This window comes from Cicer arietinum, chromosome 2 (assembly GCF_000331145.2).
Source record: "Cicer arietinum cultivar CDC Frontier isolate Library 1 chromosome 2, Cicar.CDCFrontier_v2.0, whole genome shotgun sequence".
In the NCBI taxonomy this organism is placed as follows: domain Eukaryota; kingdom Viridiplantae; phylum Streptophyta; class Magnoliopsida; order Fabales; family Fabaceae; genus Cicer; species Cicer arietinum.
In genome coordinates, this window is record NC_021161.2 from 47,966,220 (window position 1) to 47,982,851 (window position 16,632).

At 28.6% G+C, this 16,632-nt stretch overlaps 2 protein-coding genes across 3 annotated transcripts in view; both read right to left on the minus strand.

The window, feature by feature from the left end:
- The window catches only part of LOC101509797 (E3 ubiquitin-protein ligase BRE1-like 2), a 12,506-nt gene extending 5,958 nt beyond the window's left edge, over window positions 1-6,548 (minus strand). Inside the window, exons 1-9 of one of the 2 annotated variants that reach the window (XM_073365317.1) lie at window positions 6,453-6,548; window positions 6,216-6,333; window positions 5,080-5,241; window positions 4,786-4,873; window positions 4,460-4,690; window positions 4,144-4,311; window positions 354-547; window positions 187-270; window positions 43-75 (exon numbers count right to left, since the gene is read on the minus strand). In XM_073365317.1, coding sequence (XP_073221418.1) covers window positions 43-75; window positions 187-270; window positions 354-547; window positions 4,144-4,311; window positions 4,460-4,690; window positions 4,786-4,873; window positions 5,080-5,241; window positions 6,216-6,326 — 1,071 coding nt within the window. In that variant the 5' untranslated portion in view covers window positions 6,327-6,333; window positions 6,453-6,548. The other variant, XM_073365318.1, reaches the window with a different exon arrangement.
- Window positions 6,549-14,413: 7,865 nt separating this feature from the next.
- LOC101510116 (ethylene-responsive transcription factor 3-like) lies at window positions 14,414-15,632 on the minus strand. Its single transcript, XM_004491033.4, has one exon. The coding sequence runs from the start codon at window positions 15,400-15,402 to the stop codon at window positions 14,770-14,772; it is 633 nt and encodes a 210-aa protein (XP_004491090.1). The 5' UTR covers window positions 15,403-15,632; the 3' UTR covers window positions 14,414-14,769.
- Between the last annotated feature and the right edge of the window lie 1,000 nt (window positions 15,633-16,632).

Sequence of the window (16,632 nt, forward strand, 5' to 3'; positions counted from 1 at the left end):
CCAATGTTGAAGTTGATCATCTGCTAAAGAGTATATTCGGGCAGAGCGTACATACTTATCATCAATCAGTTCATTCTGGAAATAAACATACATGAAAAGCGATTTTTACATGGAACCCTAGAGTGAATGAATCTCAATTACTCAAAAAAAAATGACAACCATCACAGACAATCCAAATTTACAAACCTGAAGTTCTTGGAATTGCTTTGTCAAGATTTGATTTTCTTCCCGTGCATCTTGAAGCTCAGAGAGACGATCAGCATTCACTACCTACAACATCGGCCAAGCATATATCTTAGATAGAGAATGGAAAAATGAATGACAGAAGGAACAAAAAATCACACAACAAAAACCTTGGCTTCCTCAATTGAATCCTTCAACTCACGCAAACCCATGGCCTTGTTTGCAGGCTTCTCAGGAGACAAGTTTCCATTCACTGCATCGGCATTGGAGGAATTCATTCCCACAGCTGCATCCTTTTGCATTTTCAGATTGACTAGTTTTCTTCTACTCTCTTCGAGCTCAGCCACGATCTCGTCAAGCTCTCCTTTAAGTATGAAAAAAATAAACTCTCAATAGACAATTATTTTAAAGCAATCAGCCAAATTTATAAGAGCCGATAAGATCTCCAGAATTGTAGAAAAAAATCTCTACATAAATATCAAGGTGTTGCCTCTGGTCATATCTATTCCTAATTGACCAGATTAATTTTACTCCCGGTAACTCCTCTTGATAATTTACTCAATTACTCAAACTTCCAATAGCGTAATTACAATTCTCTCCCTACTCAGCACAAGACGGCTGAATTGCATCCTCCACTGAGGCCATTATTACTTTTGCACTATTTTAAATTTCACAATAGCTTTTAATATGATTCCATTCATCGAATATCACATATAATCATAAAAAGAATTTTAAGTTATGCAAAAGCCCATTTGCCTAAATTTTTACTGCAAGGTTGTGGTTGGAATAATTTAAAATTGTAATTAATAAGATTTATCCATAAATTGATTATCATGTTTGGAACTCATTATGAAAAAAACATATTTGAAAAAAGAAAATCAAATTTTATGTTTGGAAGAGGAACACGCTGAATTTATTTTAAAGTTGTAATTAGTAATTTATTTTATGAGTCAAACTTGGAATAGGCTAGTTAAATGACTTAACTAATTGAGGTAAATATATCAATTCCGACATTTAAAAGTAAAATTAAATCCTTTCAGTTCAACCAAATTTTTGTAGATTTTTATTTAAAAACAGCTAAAATCGAATGGATTTTAAAATCAAATCAATTCCTATATTATAATTTTCCAAACAAAATAAATTCAATTCCATTATTTTTCAAATGAAATATTACAATTATAAATTCATGGAAGAGAAAACTATGGTGAAAAACTGCATATTGTTTCTGATGAGTTGAAAGTGCAACCTCTAATACAATTATATACACCAATGTAAACAAATCCTAATAAATTATAGACAAAATTGCTCTAGACATCGTTTATTATTTATTTGTATAGTCCTTCCATATTTTTCCAACTAGGTTCTTTAAGTTTCAAATGTGCACCCTGTTGACCTTTTTTTTAGTTTTCCGTCCAACTCCGTTAAAAAATGCATGTGTGGCCATTTTTATGTTGATGTTGACACTACATGCTTATGCAGCCACTGAAATTATAATCTCACCAATTATTTTATTCGTTTTATTTATTAAAATATCATGTAATATTGTAACTCTTTAAAGAAAACAAGATTTCTAATTATAAAAACAACCCTCCACGATTCATCTTCTTCCCCTTGACAAAACCCTAGATTTCAGAATTTATATCCATTCCACCCATGGAAGAAAGATCAAAACTTTAAGTTCAATCTCATATTTCTTCACCTCCCCTTTCCCCAAATTACCGTCAACCCCAACTCAATTTCAATTGAAATTTAAAGTTCAGGGAGAGAAGGAAGCAAAATAGAAGAGGTGGAGAGAGGCCAAAGGAAAGGATGAACGAAGGGAGAAATAAAGGTCTACGGACACTCCACCTAACACAATTCATCTTCTTGACAAAACTGGAACACTACTCTCATTCATCTTGATGATCCATCAAACCCACCTCCCATATTTTATTCAGTGGTAGCGTCACTTTTTCTTTCATCATTGACAAAACCACTGTGGCAGTGTGGTGAAACTACCCACCATCATCTAGCCATCACGAGACACCCGACCATGCTCAACCATCAAATATAGATCTTTCTTCATCTTAGGACTCAGCCCTTTTATTGTGCACCAAGACCTAGCCGTGATGATAGTGTCACAGTAGGTGCATTCCATCCTTGACCATCTTACACCGATCCTTGTCCAGTTTGGCCACTACATTGACACCGTGATATGGCCATGCCCCAGGGTTGAGGTGATTTACATTTGTTTCTTTCCATACTTTGTTTGCCATCATCTCAACTAAAGCTATGTTCTGGAAATGGCGAACCATTGCCACATCTCCACCTTTGACTTTCACCTTGATCACCAATTATGCTGGGAATTACTCTGTTTCTGTCACTTCATCTGGTTCTCATTTTGTTTCTTGATTACCCAGCACCTTCTCCAATAGCCAATCTGGTTCTAGTTTTGTTTCTTTATTTTCCTACATCTAGTCCGACAAAATCACGAAATTCTACTATCTTTGCCCAAGAACAAGAACCTTCATTGCCAATCATAACCCTCTTCCTCTACACCTTCCTTTTTTATTGCAGTGATGACAACTCTTGTGATGTTTGTGCTTTTATCTTTTCCTCCTTTAAGATCAATCGCTTGCTTCTTCAACGATATATGCAACATCTGCTTAAGCTCTTCCATGGTGTTAATTATGTTCTTTATCTTAGACATGCTGGAATAAATTAGTGTAGCCCCCAACCACATGTTTATTTTTCTAAGAACGCCATCAAATTCTCTATTTCTTCCTTAACAAAAGGTCAGGTAGGTTGGACAAAAATTTTATAAGCCCAAGATTGGAGTTGAAGAATAGGATGAAAGATAGAAAGGATTAAAGGAACAAGAATGAATTGATTATTACTAAATGAAATCCGAACATAAAAGGAGAGAACTCTCCTCAATGGTTTCTCGTTCACAAAGGGTTTCCCCTTTTACACAAATATCAAATGCCTTAATGAACCATTCCATCCTTATTTCCACTATTTATCTAACTGATACAGATTAGTTTTGATACATTATCAGTGTAAAACATTTTACACTATCAACAAATCACAGACCACCATTTGTATGACTTTTAAGATAGATAAGATTAAAGTCAAATATTTTTAGTGATCAATCGATTGTGATTAACGGACAGTGTAAACAAAAATTACATTGTCAGTGCATATGAATTAAATCCCTAACTGATATGCCCTCCAAGGCTACAACTAACTAAATTTTCTAACTGTTCCCACTTCCTAATTTAATATATTCTAAACTAACTAGCTTCTCTAATTGTCCCTCTTCCTTTATCCAAACAAGGAGAAAAATGAGATAATAGAGACAACATGCCCTAAAACTCATATTTACTTGATATGAGATTTGCAAAAGACAAAATACCAGCCCCTATTTATCCTTGAATTGTACTCTCAGTCCTGATTAAATAGGGAAACAAATCATGAAATATAAGGATATAAGAAATTATGGAATTCAATCCTCAGAGATCACCTTTGTTTTAAGATACAATAATATTGATTTCATGAGATATTTTCATATTATTCTAACAGTAACCAATTATCAAAATAAGAAGAAATAAACAACATGCCATATTATCTGTAAAATTATAGTAGCCAGAGATACCCCAATAAAATTTAATGGTTAACCATAGTTTGATACTCGAAAGATTTTCAAAACATTCAATTTGTCCCTCAAAAGATCTTATTACATAAATTTGGTGATTTACGCATTGGAGAATTACACATACACCATATAATATTACCAGTTATAACTAACAAATATCATTAAGCAAAAGGAAACCTTCCTTTTATTAAACCATGCTGCTAACCATTTAAAAACTACATTATATGATAATAATCAAGATCATTTAAATTCATATTTAGTTCTTCTAAACTTCATAATAATTAATAACTGAAGTGGTTTAAACAATAAAGAAACATTTCAAATACCTGTAAGACGTTTTATGTCAGATTGATCTCGTAAGCACTCGTTTATATAATTTTGAATACCAACAGTATACTCTTCATGTTTTATGTGGAGAGTATCAATCACTTCACGAAAATTGTCTGCCTCCTTTTTCGCCATATCATCAATCTTAGACGTTAAGATGATAACATCTGCAAACCCAAATAAAAACAAAAGATCAATTATACACACTTCCTTAAACAATCCAACATCAATGACATATGGTAGAAAACTTTCAATTCAATCTTTAACAAAAACTATATAGTTCAAGTATTGCATAGTATCTCAAATGTATAACACCTTCCGCAGATAAATCTCCATGTAAAACCTGAGCTATATCCTCAAATCTTTTCATTTGATCATCAATGGTATCTTGAATATGTTTCAACAACTCCGTAGTAGATAACAGACGCAAAGCAAGGGCTTCCTCAACATAATTAATTATCTCATCATTACTGCTTCCTTCAATAGAATCTTTCTGGATTAATCTACAAAGAAATAGATCGTCCGGAGGACACGAAGGAAGGGAATCTAGAAAGGAAGAAAGTAAAGTCAGTCTCTTGGTTTTTCTTAGTACTGCATGAAAGAACCTTGATGTGTGTGAGTGCGTGAGAGTGTGAAAGTACCTTGAGGATTATCAAGGTAAGCCAAAGTTTGCAAAGAGTCTTTGCCTCTCCCAGCTTGTATCCCGAGAAGAGCCATATCATCGACCAACTAGAAAAGCAAATAAGTTAAACAAATGAGCACATCCTACAAGAATATGACAAAAGTGCCTAGCCTTCCACTTACGGGTCCTGGACAGGGCCACCATAACATGCACTACTTATGGACTTATGGTAGTATTACTTTCGAAAGAGGAAATAACAAACTGAATAGAGAGCAAAAGTGAAAGAAACCGGAACATGACAATAAAGAATAACCTGATCCCAGTGTTGGTTGAATTCAATTAATGAATCATCATAAGAATTTTGTCTTTCTTTTAATTCTCTAGTTTTTTCTTCGAGATCATGTAAAGCATGTTTCTGGATTTCTGTCTGCTGAACAAGTTGCTGATTCTGGAGTTGCAAGACACCTGCATCAGCCTGGAGGAAGCATCTCAAGTTATGCAAGTAAAACATATAAACAAATTATTGTAGAAAAAGAACTTAGTGCCAACCACAAACTGATAGAGTTTGTTCGTAACAGTAAACATTAAACCAAACAGTCTTTTCTTTCACGTCCAGAACTGTTGCCAAGGACTTCGAAGCCAGTAAAAACCCTTTCTCAAACATTTTTTTTCGTTTCAAAAAAACATACACCACTTTTTTTTAAAATTAAGCATTCTCTATGACATGAAAACAAGTAGCTTTAACCCCCAAAACTATACCACACAAACCTAACATGCCTAACATAATGTAAAGAATCCCATGAAATAAATGCATCCTTGCTACATTTCTCAAAATTTACATTGAGTCTAACTCAACCCTACAAAACCAGCTTGTAAGATGAAGAATGTATCCCACTTATAAACACTTTTCCAAGTCATATATCATCCAATGATGAACTCACAACATGCCCAAGACTAAACATCTAGAGTAAGGTCTGATAACAAGTAGCTTAACAAATCTTCGATAGGGTGTGATATCGTATTAAAATTTGGATTGGCCCTAACTCATTCCTACAAAACTGGCTTGTAAGGTGAGAGATGTCTCTCACTTATAAACACTTTTTCAGACCATATCTCATCCAATGTGAGACTCTAAACAACTCTTCACAACCCTAATCAGTGAGTTAGTGGCCACTAAGCAAAATCAAGCAACCACACCACCACCCTTTTTTTAAAAACACACACACACAAATTTCACTCACAAATCCACTCCCTATATACGAAATACCCAATTCAGTATCTGCCACAACACTAACCAGCTCTAAGAATCCAATTACACATTCAATTAAATGGAAACACCAAAATTCAAAACAAAATCATCAAAACTACATAGCAGAAATAAAAGCAACATATATAAACATGATTATACAACAATATAAAAAAAAAAAAGATAGAGAAAAAGAGGGTTACGTTTTTGCTGTTAGGAGAAGAATTGGTTGAGTTTCGTGTGATGCGAGAAGAGACAGAGGTGAGAAGATGAGGCCTCTTCTTGTCGGGTTCGTCGTGGTCCGAATTTTCCATTTCGGTTCTGAAATTTTGAAGAAAAACGAAACGAAACAAAGCATTAAGAACATTTTGAAGATGAAAAATTGTTCAACTCTTTTGAGTTCAGAAGAAGGAAACAGCACAGTTGAAAAAAAGACTCACATGAAAACTCGTTCTACTATTTTACTCAAATTTAGCGTGATAACTATCTAAACTTTTTCAGTTTTTATTTATTTTTTCTTTTTTCATTTATATTTGGTTTAAATACCATTTTCTTCTTTTCTTTCTTCTTATTTATACATGGTTTTAGTCTCTATTTTTCAATTCATTATTTTAGTTCTTTAATTTTTGAATATTTAATTTTTTATTAATATATATTTTAAGATTAAAATTTGATTGATAATTTGATGAGAATTTTTAAATAATTAATGTTTTTTTATTAATATATGTTTTTTAAGGTTGACTTTTGATTGAAAATTAATAAGTGAGATAATTTTGTGACAATTTAGTTGATCAAGTGATACGAATTCTTGCTAAAAAATTAGAATTTAATTTTTATGTATAGTGTAAAAAGATCAATATAATCAACAAATTATAATCAATTATATGAGAAATTTTATAAATAATTATGATAAAAATTAATTATTATTAATGATTTAACAATTGTAATTAATCGTCGATGTAAAAAATATTTACATTGATATTATATATAAATTAAATTTTAAAAATTAGTTTACATTTTTTTAAAATAAATAAATCTATATAAAAAAAAACAACTATATATATATATATATATGAAAAAATAACAAATATTTTATCTTTCAGATTTAATTTGATTGTCAAAAATATTGATATTATTAAGTTAAACAACATATCTTTAATTCAAATTTAGACTTTACAGTTATATATGAGTTGCTTGTGGTAATTATATCATTTGATCTATAGACAAAAAAATATATCACACATTTTGAAATTTATGAAAAACCAATTTTGTGGATCTAAAATTCAGAGAACCAAAATTGTACACGAGACAAAATAGGAGAATGATTTGTTCGTCTAATCATAAATTACCATATGCATAATTTTTTTTTTTTATAACTTTTAAAGTTGATGCAATTAATGATAAATATTTTTAGTGATTTGTCTATTTTTGATTGATTAATAGTGTCGTTAATGCACATTAGTTGTTATCTTAAAAAAGTTAATGTATATCAATTGAATCCATATAATACATTTATATTTACAAAATTAATTAATATGTATTGAAATGAGATACTATGTATTGGGTATTGATAGTATATGAAATAATTTTACACATATATTCAATTATATTATTATTTAAATGTCTGCATAAATATTTAAAAAAATAATATTATTGTATGTTTATTTAGTGAGATTTAATAATCATATATATTTGGATGAGATGATTCAGATTTCTTTTAAATGAATTAAAAAAAAATAGATTTAAATTCAATCATATAAGTGTAACATCGTTCAAACTTTAATTGCGTTCAAACTTTAGATTGAAAACTTTGTTGATTATTGTAATTGTATCTAACTTGCTGTATATATTTTTAAATTATATGTGGAAGATACAGATTTTAACTGAAGAGGTTTAACTTGATTATTTTTGTAAAAAAAGCAACTTATGTTATGAGTACATATTAATTAAATATTTTCTGAAAAATACTAACAAATAAAAAATAGATGTATAATAGTATTTTCAATTTGATCTCTTATACTTTAACCAGAATATATACTCATATTTGTTTAAGAAATATAGGAAAGTCAAACTCTTAAATGGGAATTTTGTTGTTTATTGTAGTCACATGTAACTCAAAATATTAATCTACTCGTATTTAGTTAAAAGATATAGAAAAATGAAACTCTAAGTGAGAATTTTATTGTTTATTATAGTCACATGTAACTCAAAAGATTAATCTACCTATATTTATTTAAGAGATATAAAAAAGTCAAACTCTTAAATTAAAATTTTGTTTTTTATTGTAGTCACATGCATGTAACTCAAAAGATTATTTCCTTATATTTATTTAAGAGATATAGAAAAATCAAACTCTTAAATAAGAATTTTGTTGTTTATTGTAGTCACGTATAACTCAAAAGATTAATTTATATAATTAAATGTAAAATGTATCTCATTTCCAACAAATATATTGACGAGTGGATAATTATTTTGTCTGTCAAGATTGGTAGTTCAATTCTTATCCGAAAAATAGTGACCAGGTTAATAATTATACTTCAATGAACCAAAGTAAAATACAGTATATGCTTAGTAAGCAACCATGCGATACAGATAATTATGTGTTATGTGAAATAAGGGAAAAATAGAAAACGTGTATTCCCTTTTAAGTAACTTCCAACCAACACTTCATGTCCTTTCTAAATTTCAATTAAAATTTAATTTTTATGAATCGTTGTAAAGTTTTACATATTTAAATAAATTATGAATAATTATTTAGATACTTTAAAAGTAGTTATAACAAAAATTAAATATTATTAATAATATAATAGATACGATTGATTGACTGTATAAATTTTTTAAATATATAAATTAAATTCTTACAATTATTCTATGGTGTTTATAGTATTTTTTACTAAATAATGCAACATAATAAAATTAAAATAAGATAATTTGACAAAAGTAATAATAAATAATATAAGATAGGATATCATTTGTAATCTTAACAAATAGTCGTGACTTTTTTTTACAAAAACAATTAATTGTGATTTTATTTATTTATTTTATACCTTTTTTATAAATAATTATTTTTATACTTTTGTCAAATACTAAATAAAGCTTAGAATAAAGTCACATAAAAAAAGCTTATAATAAAGTATACTCACAAACACTCATTACTACTTACTAATTGTAAGATGGCAAAAAAAGATGTTGGTGCATTACCCTTAGATTCGCTATCATCCCATAAGATTTGGTGTGTGTTGATCAGCAAATTTAGTCTTGTGTAAAATCTGTAAAATGATGGCAAGAGTTCTTGCATTAATGCTCTATCCTTTTTATTTGTAAAAAAGAAAAAAGATTGTTATCCCTTTTTTTTACCAGTATAGTAAGTTTTTGCCAATTGATAAATTTTGTTACATGCAATTGTAGATGTTGTAGTAAGAGCATTTTGTATTTTTCGTTTTATTTTTATTTTTAATTTTAATAATATTTTATAGTATTGTAGATGAAAGTGTCAGAACACTATAAAGAGTTTTTGTATCTATAAGGACTTGTATGATATTTAACCGTTCAATAAATTTATAGTTCCGAGTGAAAGATTATAAGGGTTCGTCAATTCAACTAGATTGAAAAACAATAAAAGTAAATTGGGAATAAATTAGTGAGTTAAAGGTGTTGGGATTGTCATTAAATCTTAACTAAACTGACAAAAGTTGATATTATTAGATTGGACAAAGAAGTTTCATCAATCCAACTCTCATATCTTAGTGATTAGCATACATGTTTTCTATTACAATCAACAATGATGTAACATCACTAATCAAACATCATTAATTTCTTAATGAGTTGATAAATTAATTGTCTTTCATAAACATCGATTCCTTGAATATTTAACAAAGAAGTTTGCATTAAACAATGTTGATTTATGACTATTAAACCTAATTATATTTTTAGAAATCAAATTCAATAGATGATTTTTCCTAAATCAATATTCAAATAGTATTTTTCAATAAAACTTCAAATAAAAAAAATCATATTATAGGTGATCAAGCCATAACAAGCATTAAGAATAAGGATAAATAATTGCAATTGATGTATAACTAAAACATATAAATATAATCAAAAGAGATACACGAGAGTTTGAGTGATTACATCTAATCCCAACAGAGAAAAGTTTAGCTACTCATTATCATGGTAACTATCAAAATTACACAAAAATGTTATGGTTCAGTGATGCATATAAGCTCCTACTCATTTGTTCTTTATTTGCCTAGCTCTCGTTCTGTCTAATGTCTGATTCTCCCAAACTGACAATAACTTTGCTTTATATAGTGTTTGAGTAAGTGGGATTTCGCTTAGCAAATTTTTGGATTCGCTAAGCGAACTTGAATTTTCTCATATTGAAGTAAGAAACAGCTGATCAAACCATCTCAAATTCGCTAAGTGAATTTTGTTGTTGTTTTACATCCTAACTTCAGACTTAGATTCGCTTAGCGACTTTTGAAATTCACTAAGTAAATTATGGTCTACATAATTCCTCAATTTTCTCAATTGAATTCGCTTAGCCACTAACATATTCGCTAAACGAATTTGTATTTGCAAGCATTCTTCGTTCTGAATTGCAATGTGATCAACTGACTTAAGGTTTGGTTGTTAATTCTTCAATTACCTCCATATAAACAAGAAAAGATGCAAATATCAAACATTTCATGATTAACTTACTAAATGCTAACTAAATATATATTTTGGGGGTAAAAGTCGTATGATCTTCATTAACAAATGTGAATATGTGTAAAAATATATCCATTAATTGGTAAATTTGGCACTTATCAACTACAAATAATAGGTGATTAATTCAATATATCAACATAGTTACAATGTCAAATAATATTTTTACTCTTTATTTTTACTTTAAAAAAATGGAACACGTGTGTAAACATTATTATTTTATTTTTTTAGTTTTGGATTTTGTTGTTTGGTGCTAAATAAAAGTAGGTAACCCCTAAACACTTGAACCTTTGTTAATTACTTTGACATAATATGGGGTTGTAGGATAAGGAATGAGATATAAAGCAATGTGCATATGGATACTATGGTTGGAATCGATACCGATATAAGCATCATATCCTCCAATTGAGTCAATCCAAAAATTCAAAGCAAAATATAATCTTCTTTCTTTAAATTAGTTAATTATATCAATTAGTCTTTTAATTTTATTTTTTTTTAGATTTATCTTTTAAGTCATAAAATTATTCATTGTGAACAAAAAATAATAATATAACAACTAATGATTAATTTTGACCCTTTAAAAATGTCATAAAATATAAACACTTTTATTAATTTTTCTTTTAGTTTTCTGCTCAAATCTGTTAAAAAGTACTTACCTTGCGGTTTGGATGTTGATGTGGTAACTGGTAAGTTCACACATAGATTTTTAATTTAAAATTATATTTTGTTAAAAAATTTATTAATGAACTTGTTTTCATAATTTTGCTGGCCTTCAACCTCTAGATGAGTCGTTTGAACCCACTTAGAACTCTTTGGGATCCAAAATATAAAACGAAACATTTTAAAGTCATTGCAACATCAAAGACTTGAGTCTCTAATCTTAAAAATAAAAATTACTTACTAATTATTTTTACTCTTATTAGTTCTACCTAATAATTCAAACTCAGATTAAGTATCCAAAATAAATTGCAAAACAAGAATATGAAATCAAGGACAGAGCAATGCTTTGATACCAAATTTTAGAATTGATCACCAATAGTCTAAATTTTTTTTATCTAACCACTTTTGTCTTTAAGTAAAAGTCAAAGCAATAACATTAGCCGATCTTAACCAACCTCCCATGTAGGTACAATTCATACATACTAGTTATATCTAGGACCAGCCTCCCTAACCTTCACAAATGTTGTCTATAGATGATAACTTGGAACACAAGATAAGATTTTAATTAGTTGTTAAATTAAATTAATGAGATGATTATTTATTTTTGTTTATTTATCTATATGGTAACACCAATAAATCAACTTATACCTTATTAAAATGGTTTAAAAGTTGGTTTCATTAAATTACCAATAAATCAATTTATACTTTATTAAAATGGTTTAAAAGTTTGTTTCATTAAATTACATGTATTTGGTTAACTTATAGTTTTTTTTTATATGCTATTTTAATTAATGTTTGAGTTTATAATAACTATTATTTTATTTTACTTTTTTTAAAATATTATATAATTATTCAACTACTCATGTTATGTGTTATGTTATTCATCTTCTTTGTAACTTTTTTTTAGTAACCTTTGTGTAACTCATAGTAATACTATTAGAGAACAGTTTTTATTTCAAAAGGATCTTTTACCAAACAAAACAATTTGATTATGGTTATTGTCATATTATTTTTTTCATGGTCTATCGGCAACATCGTCTAATTATTTATAACTGAAAAATTTGTTTGAATTGTATTTTTTTACACAGGTTTTTAATTATATTTGTTACAAGGTTTATTAAAAATATTTTGTTTCTTCCTTAAAATTCACAAAGGGATATTATCGAAAGAGTAAGGAATGGTGAGGAAGAGAGAGCAAACGCGAGAAATGAATAGAAAATAAAGAGAATTTATTCGAAAATTGAATACATTCAAAATAAAATATATATAAAGTTAAATAATTATATCTTTTTTGTCATTTTATATTTATAAAAATTAAATTTACACGACATTTTAATTATCAGTTATAAGTTAATTTTTCAATTATCATCAATTAATTTATAAATTAATTTTACCTACTAAAATTTATATGTAAATGGACGTTTGGACGTGAGAACAACAATACAAATATAGTAAAAACACTCTAAGAACCAATATATACGGTGAGATAGGAATGTGGTGGGAGATGCAATCCAAGTTCAGCATACATAAATAAATATGTATTAGTTGAGATTAATTGCAAATTTTAATATTAGTCTCCAATAACTTGCCGAAGAATGAGTGACAATATGACTTGTTGGGATGGGAAAGAAACAAAATAATTAAAGTGATAAGGATATAGGATACAACTTTTTCACTAAACAAAATAAAATACATAAATCTCAATAAAATTTGAGTTGTGTCAAATATTACTTCTCTCCTAAAGCATTGTGATTAACTAATTAAATCCATTTATAAAGTATAATAACTTCATAGATGTAGGTAACACACCATTTTCCGCTCTAATATTATATGTGTTCAACTTCCTTTTTTTTTTTTTTTCAATATCATCTGTGATCTTTCTGGAATAATTTTTAATGTTACTTGCCTTACCGTATTTTTAATGTGTATATATATTTGATATATTCCTTTACTTTTATAGAAGAAAAAAAAAATTAGTTTGAACACTTAAAGCTAGATATGATACAAAGATATAAAGATTTGGTAGAATCTGTGAGCTTGTAAAATATATAAATGAAACTAGTTGCAATCAGATAACATGAAAACTTGATGTAGAAATTAGTAATAATATGAAGGAAATATATTTCTTTTTCACGACACATTTGTGACAGTTTTTTTCCTGGTTTGTTAGTGTTTTTGATCAAGTAGGATCTTTTTTTGTTGGATCTTTCTTGTTTCCACTCTCAGATATGTGTCTCCTAATCCTATTCAATTAACCTCTATCCAATTTCTCAAAATTGCCAGTTTGATTAACTCAAGAGAGAAGAGTCTAGAAAAATAAAAATTAACCAAACGAAACTCAGCAATAGTCATTCTAGAATGAGTAGCAATAAATAAAGGCTTTTCTAGAATATGTAATTTTATATCATATCTATAGAAGTTTTCACTTTCCATGACGATGTCCAAAGATAATGGTGGACATGCCCCAAAGTTCAAACCCTTGCACAACAATAACATCAAAGAATTTACAGGAAAAAATACTAAATCTAAAAGGTTAATGTAAAAACTAAATCGTGAATCAAACTATCAAAAATATTCAAATCAAGATTTATAACCTACTTTCCAAATCTTAAATCAAATCTTAATAAATCATAAGATACATGGTGCAATGAATTGAGATCCATGTTGCAATTAGATACACACGATATTTCGTAAAGATTGAATTCAATTTTGTTACAAATACAGATACAACTAACATCCATTTTTCAGATCCAAATTAGATACACAGTGTTTCCTAAAAGATTGAACTCAATATTGTTTCGAATAGAGATCCAAATTAGACGCACAAATATACAATACTATGAACCATGGTCCTCATCTCAAAATCCAAAAGATATCATAAAAGAATTGCAACAATCAATCACAGTGCAATGCAAACTAAACAAATGTTAAGATCAACAAAAAGTAAAATGTAAAATTTATTCTATCATCTTATTGCCATAATTTATGTACACAAGAAAATAAAAATTCTAAGAGAGACAAAGAACACAAGAACTCTAAAAAGATCAGATTCAATGCCTTTCCAATGTTATATGATAGGATCCAAATAAAATTACAACAACAACACAGCCATCCAAGTTGAATAGACCTTCACTTATCACATAACATAAATGGATGGCCATGCCCTATTTCAATACTCTACAACATCATCATAATCATAATAATCTATCATCATCATCATAATCTAACAAAGTAAAGTTTTTTTTTCTCTTTTTTTTTTGAAATATTTCAGCCTCATAAAACTACAATCATAAAATCAAGATAGAAATTAAAAAAAAAAAAAAAGAGATATATAATTTCTCTTCAACTTTAAATGAGATGAGATCGGCGGTCATCGGCAGCGGTGGGGAGTCAGAGGCATAAGGCGGTGACTCGGATCTCGTCTTCATCATCGGAATTGGGAGGAGGGAGGTTGAGATCGATGTTGAGCGGTTTCCGAACTGATGAAGTGAGGACAAAATCCTGATCATCAACAACGGAAGAAGAAGAATCACAATCACTGTGACAATCAGCAATAGGAACAATAGGTCTAGGAGCATGATGAACCCTAGAAATTGTTGTAGAAGAAGAAGGAACCCTAGGTCCACTAAACGATTCGACGGTACTACTCATACCGCTACTAGTGGGCCAATTAACCTGAACCGGATCCAACTTCGAAAGCCCAACACGGTTAGGAGTAAGAGGAATCTGATGATTAGGGATGTTGTTGTTGCTGTTGTGGTTGTTTTCTTCCTCGGGGAGAGGAAAATTGGTTTTGGCTTTAGGCCCACGGTAGGAACGGGCCGCGGTATCATAAGCCCGGGCCGCTTCTTCGGCGGAATCAAAAGTACCTAACCAAACACGGGCTTTTTTCCATGGATCTCGAATCTCGGCTGCGAATCGGCCCCATGGTCGCTTCCTGACGCCGCGGTAACGCGGCTCGTTCGCCGGGCTTTTCATAGGTTCACGTTCCGCCGTTGGATCTGCGGTTCTCCCTTTCGCCATGAAAAAAATGAAAAAACAAAAAAATAAATGATAAGGTTTGGTTTTTTTTTTTCTCTTTTGAGAATTGAAAATGAATAACCAACCCCTTCTTCTTCAAAAGCGATTTTTAAACTCGCTTCTTCTCCATTTTCTCTCTCTCGCACAAAAAATAAATAGATTTTTTTTTTCTTCTTTCTCAGAAATAAAAGAGAGTTTTGTTTTGCGGTCCCATATGGTCTCGCTTGATGTCTTTTCGACGTGTACCGAATGACTTAAATAACCGTTGTCGTCCCGTTAAGGAAAGAGGATGGTGAAGGGTAAAATTGGTATTATGTTATTTATCTTATATAGTAATATTTAAAATTATTTGATTTATTTTTTCTACATTAATGTTCTCTATTTTTATAAAATAAATTAAATGAGCATAAAAGTTTATTCTATTTATTATTTAAAAAAATCTAATTAAATATTTATGATGTATGAATCATGCTTTGTTGATTATTTCATGAACACCAATATTATACTTTTGAGATATTTAAAATTTAATAATATAATTTTTTTTCATAAATGTCCATAATTTAAAGAAATATTATTTGAAGTGCACTGCGCATTAAATATAAATATTTGAACGGTGGTTTAAAAATATAATATTGTATATTTAAATAAAACATTCATACATATATATTTTATATATTTACAAAAGTATTATATTAATTATATAAAAATAAAAAATATATATATATATATAGAGAGAGAGAGAGAATAGACAAATATTAATTTATAAAAAAATATTACATTTTTATTATAAAATTGGTTTAAATATATATTTAATTTATGTAATATATATTATTTTTTATCTTAATTTTATAAGTTTTTTGTATGAATTTAGTCTCTATAAAATCACAAATCATTCACTTTGATCTCTAATGTCATATTAACATTACAAAACAATATAGGACACGTAGCTCTATAAATACACAGCAACACATCATCACATATGATATATTAAAAATTAAAATATTTTATATTATTAATTAATAAATTTATTAATTATTATTTAATATTTAATATTATTTTATAAAAAATTAAAAAATATAAATAAAAATTAAAAATAGTATTTAGTAGTTTTTTAAATACTCGTCTTCTTTAAGCCACACGGTTTGCAGCATTGTTTTTTTGATAATTTTTTATTTAATTTTAAGGATCAAAACCATTTGTTTTTGATTTTATAAGAATTCAATTCAAAAAAAA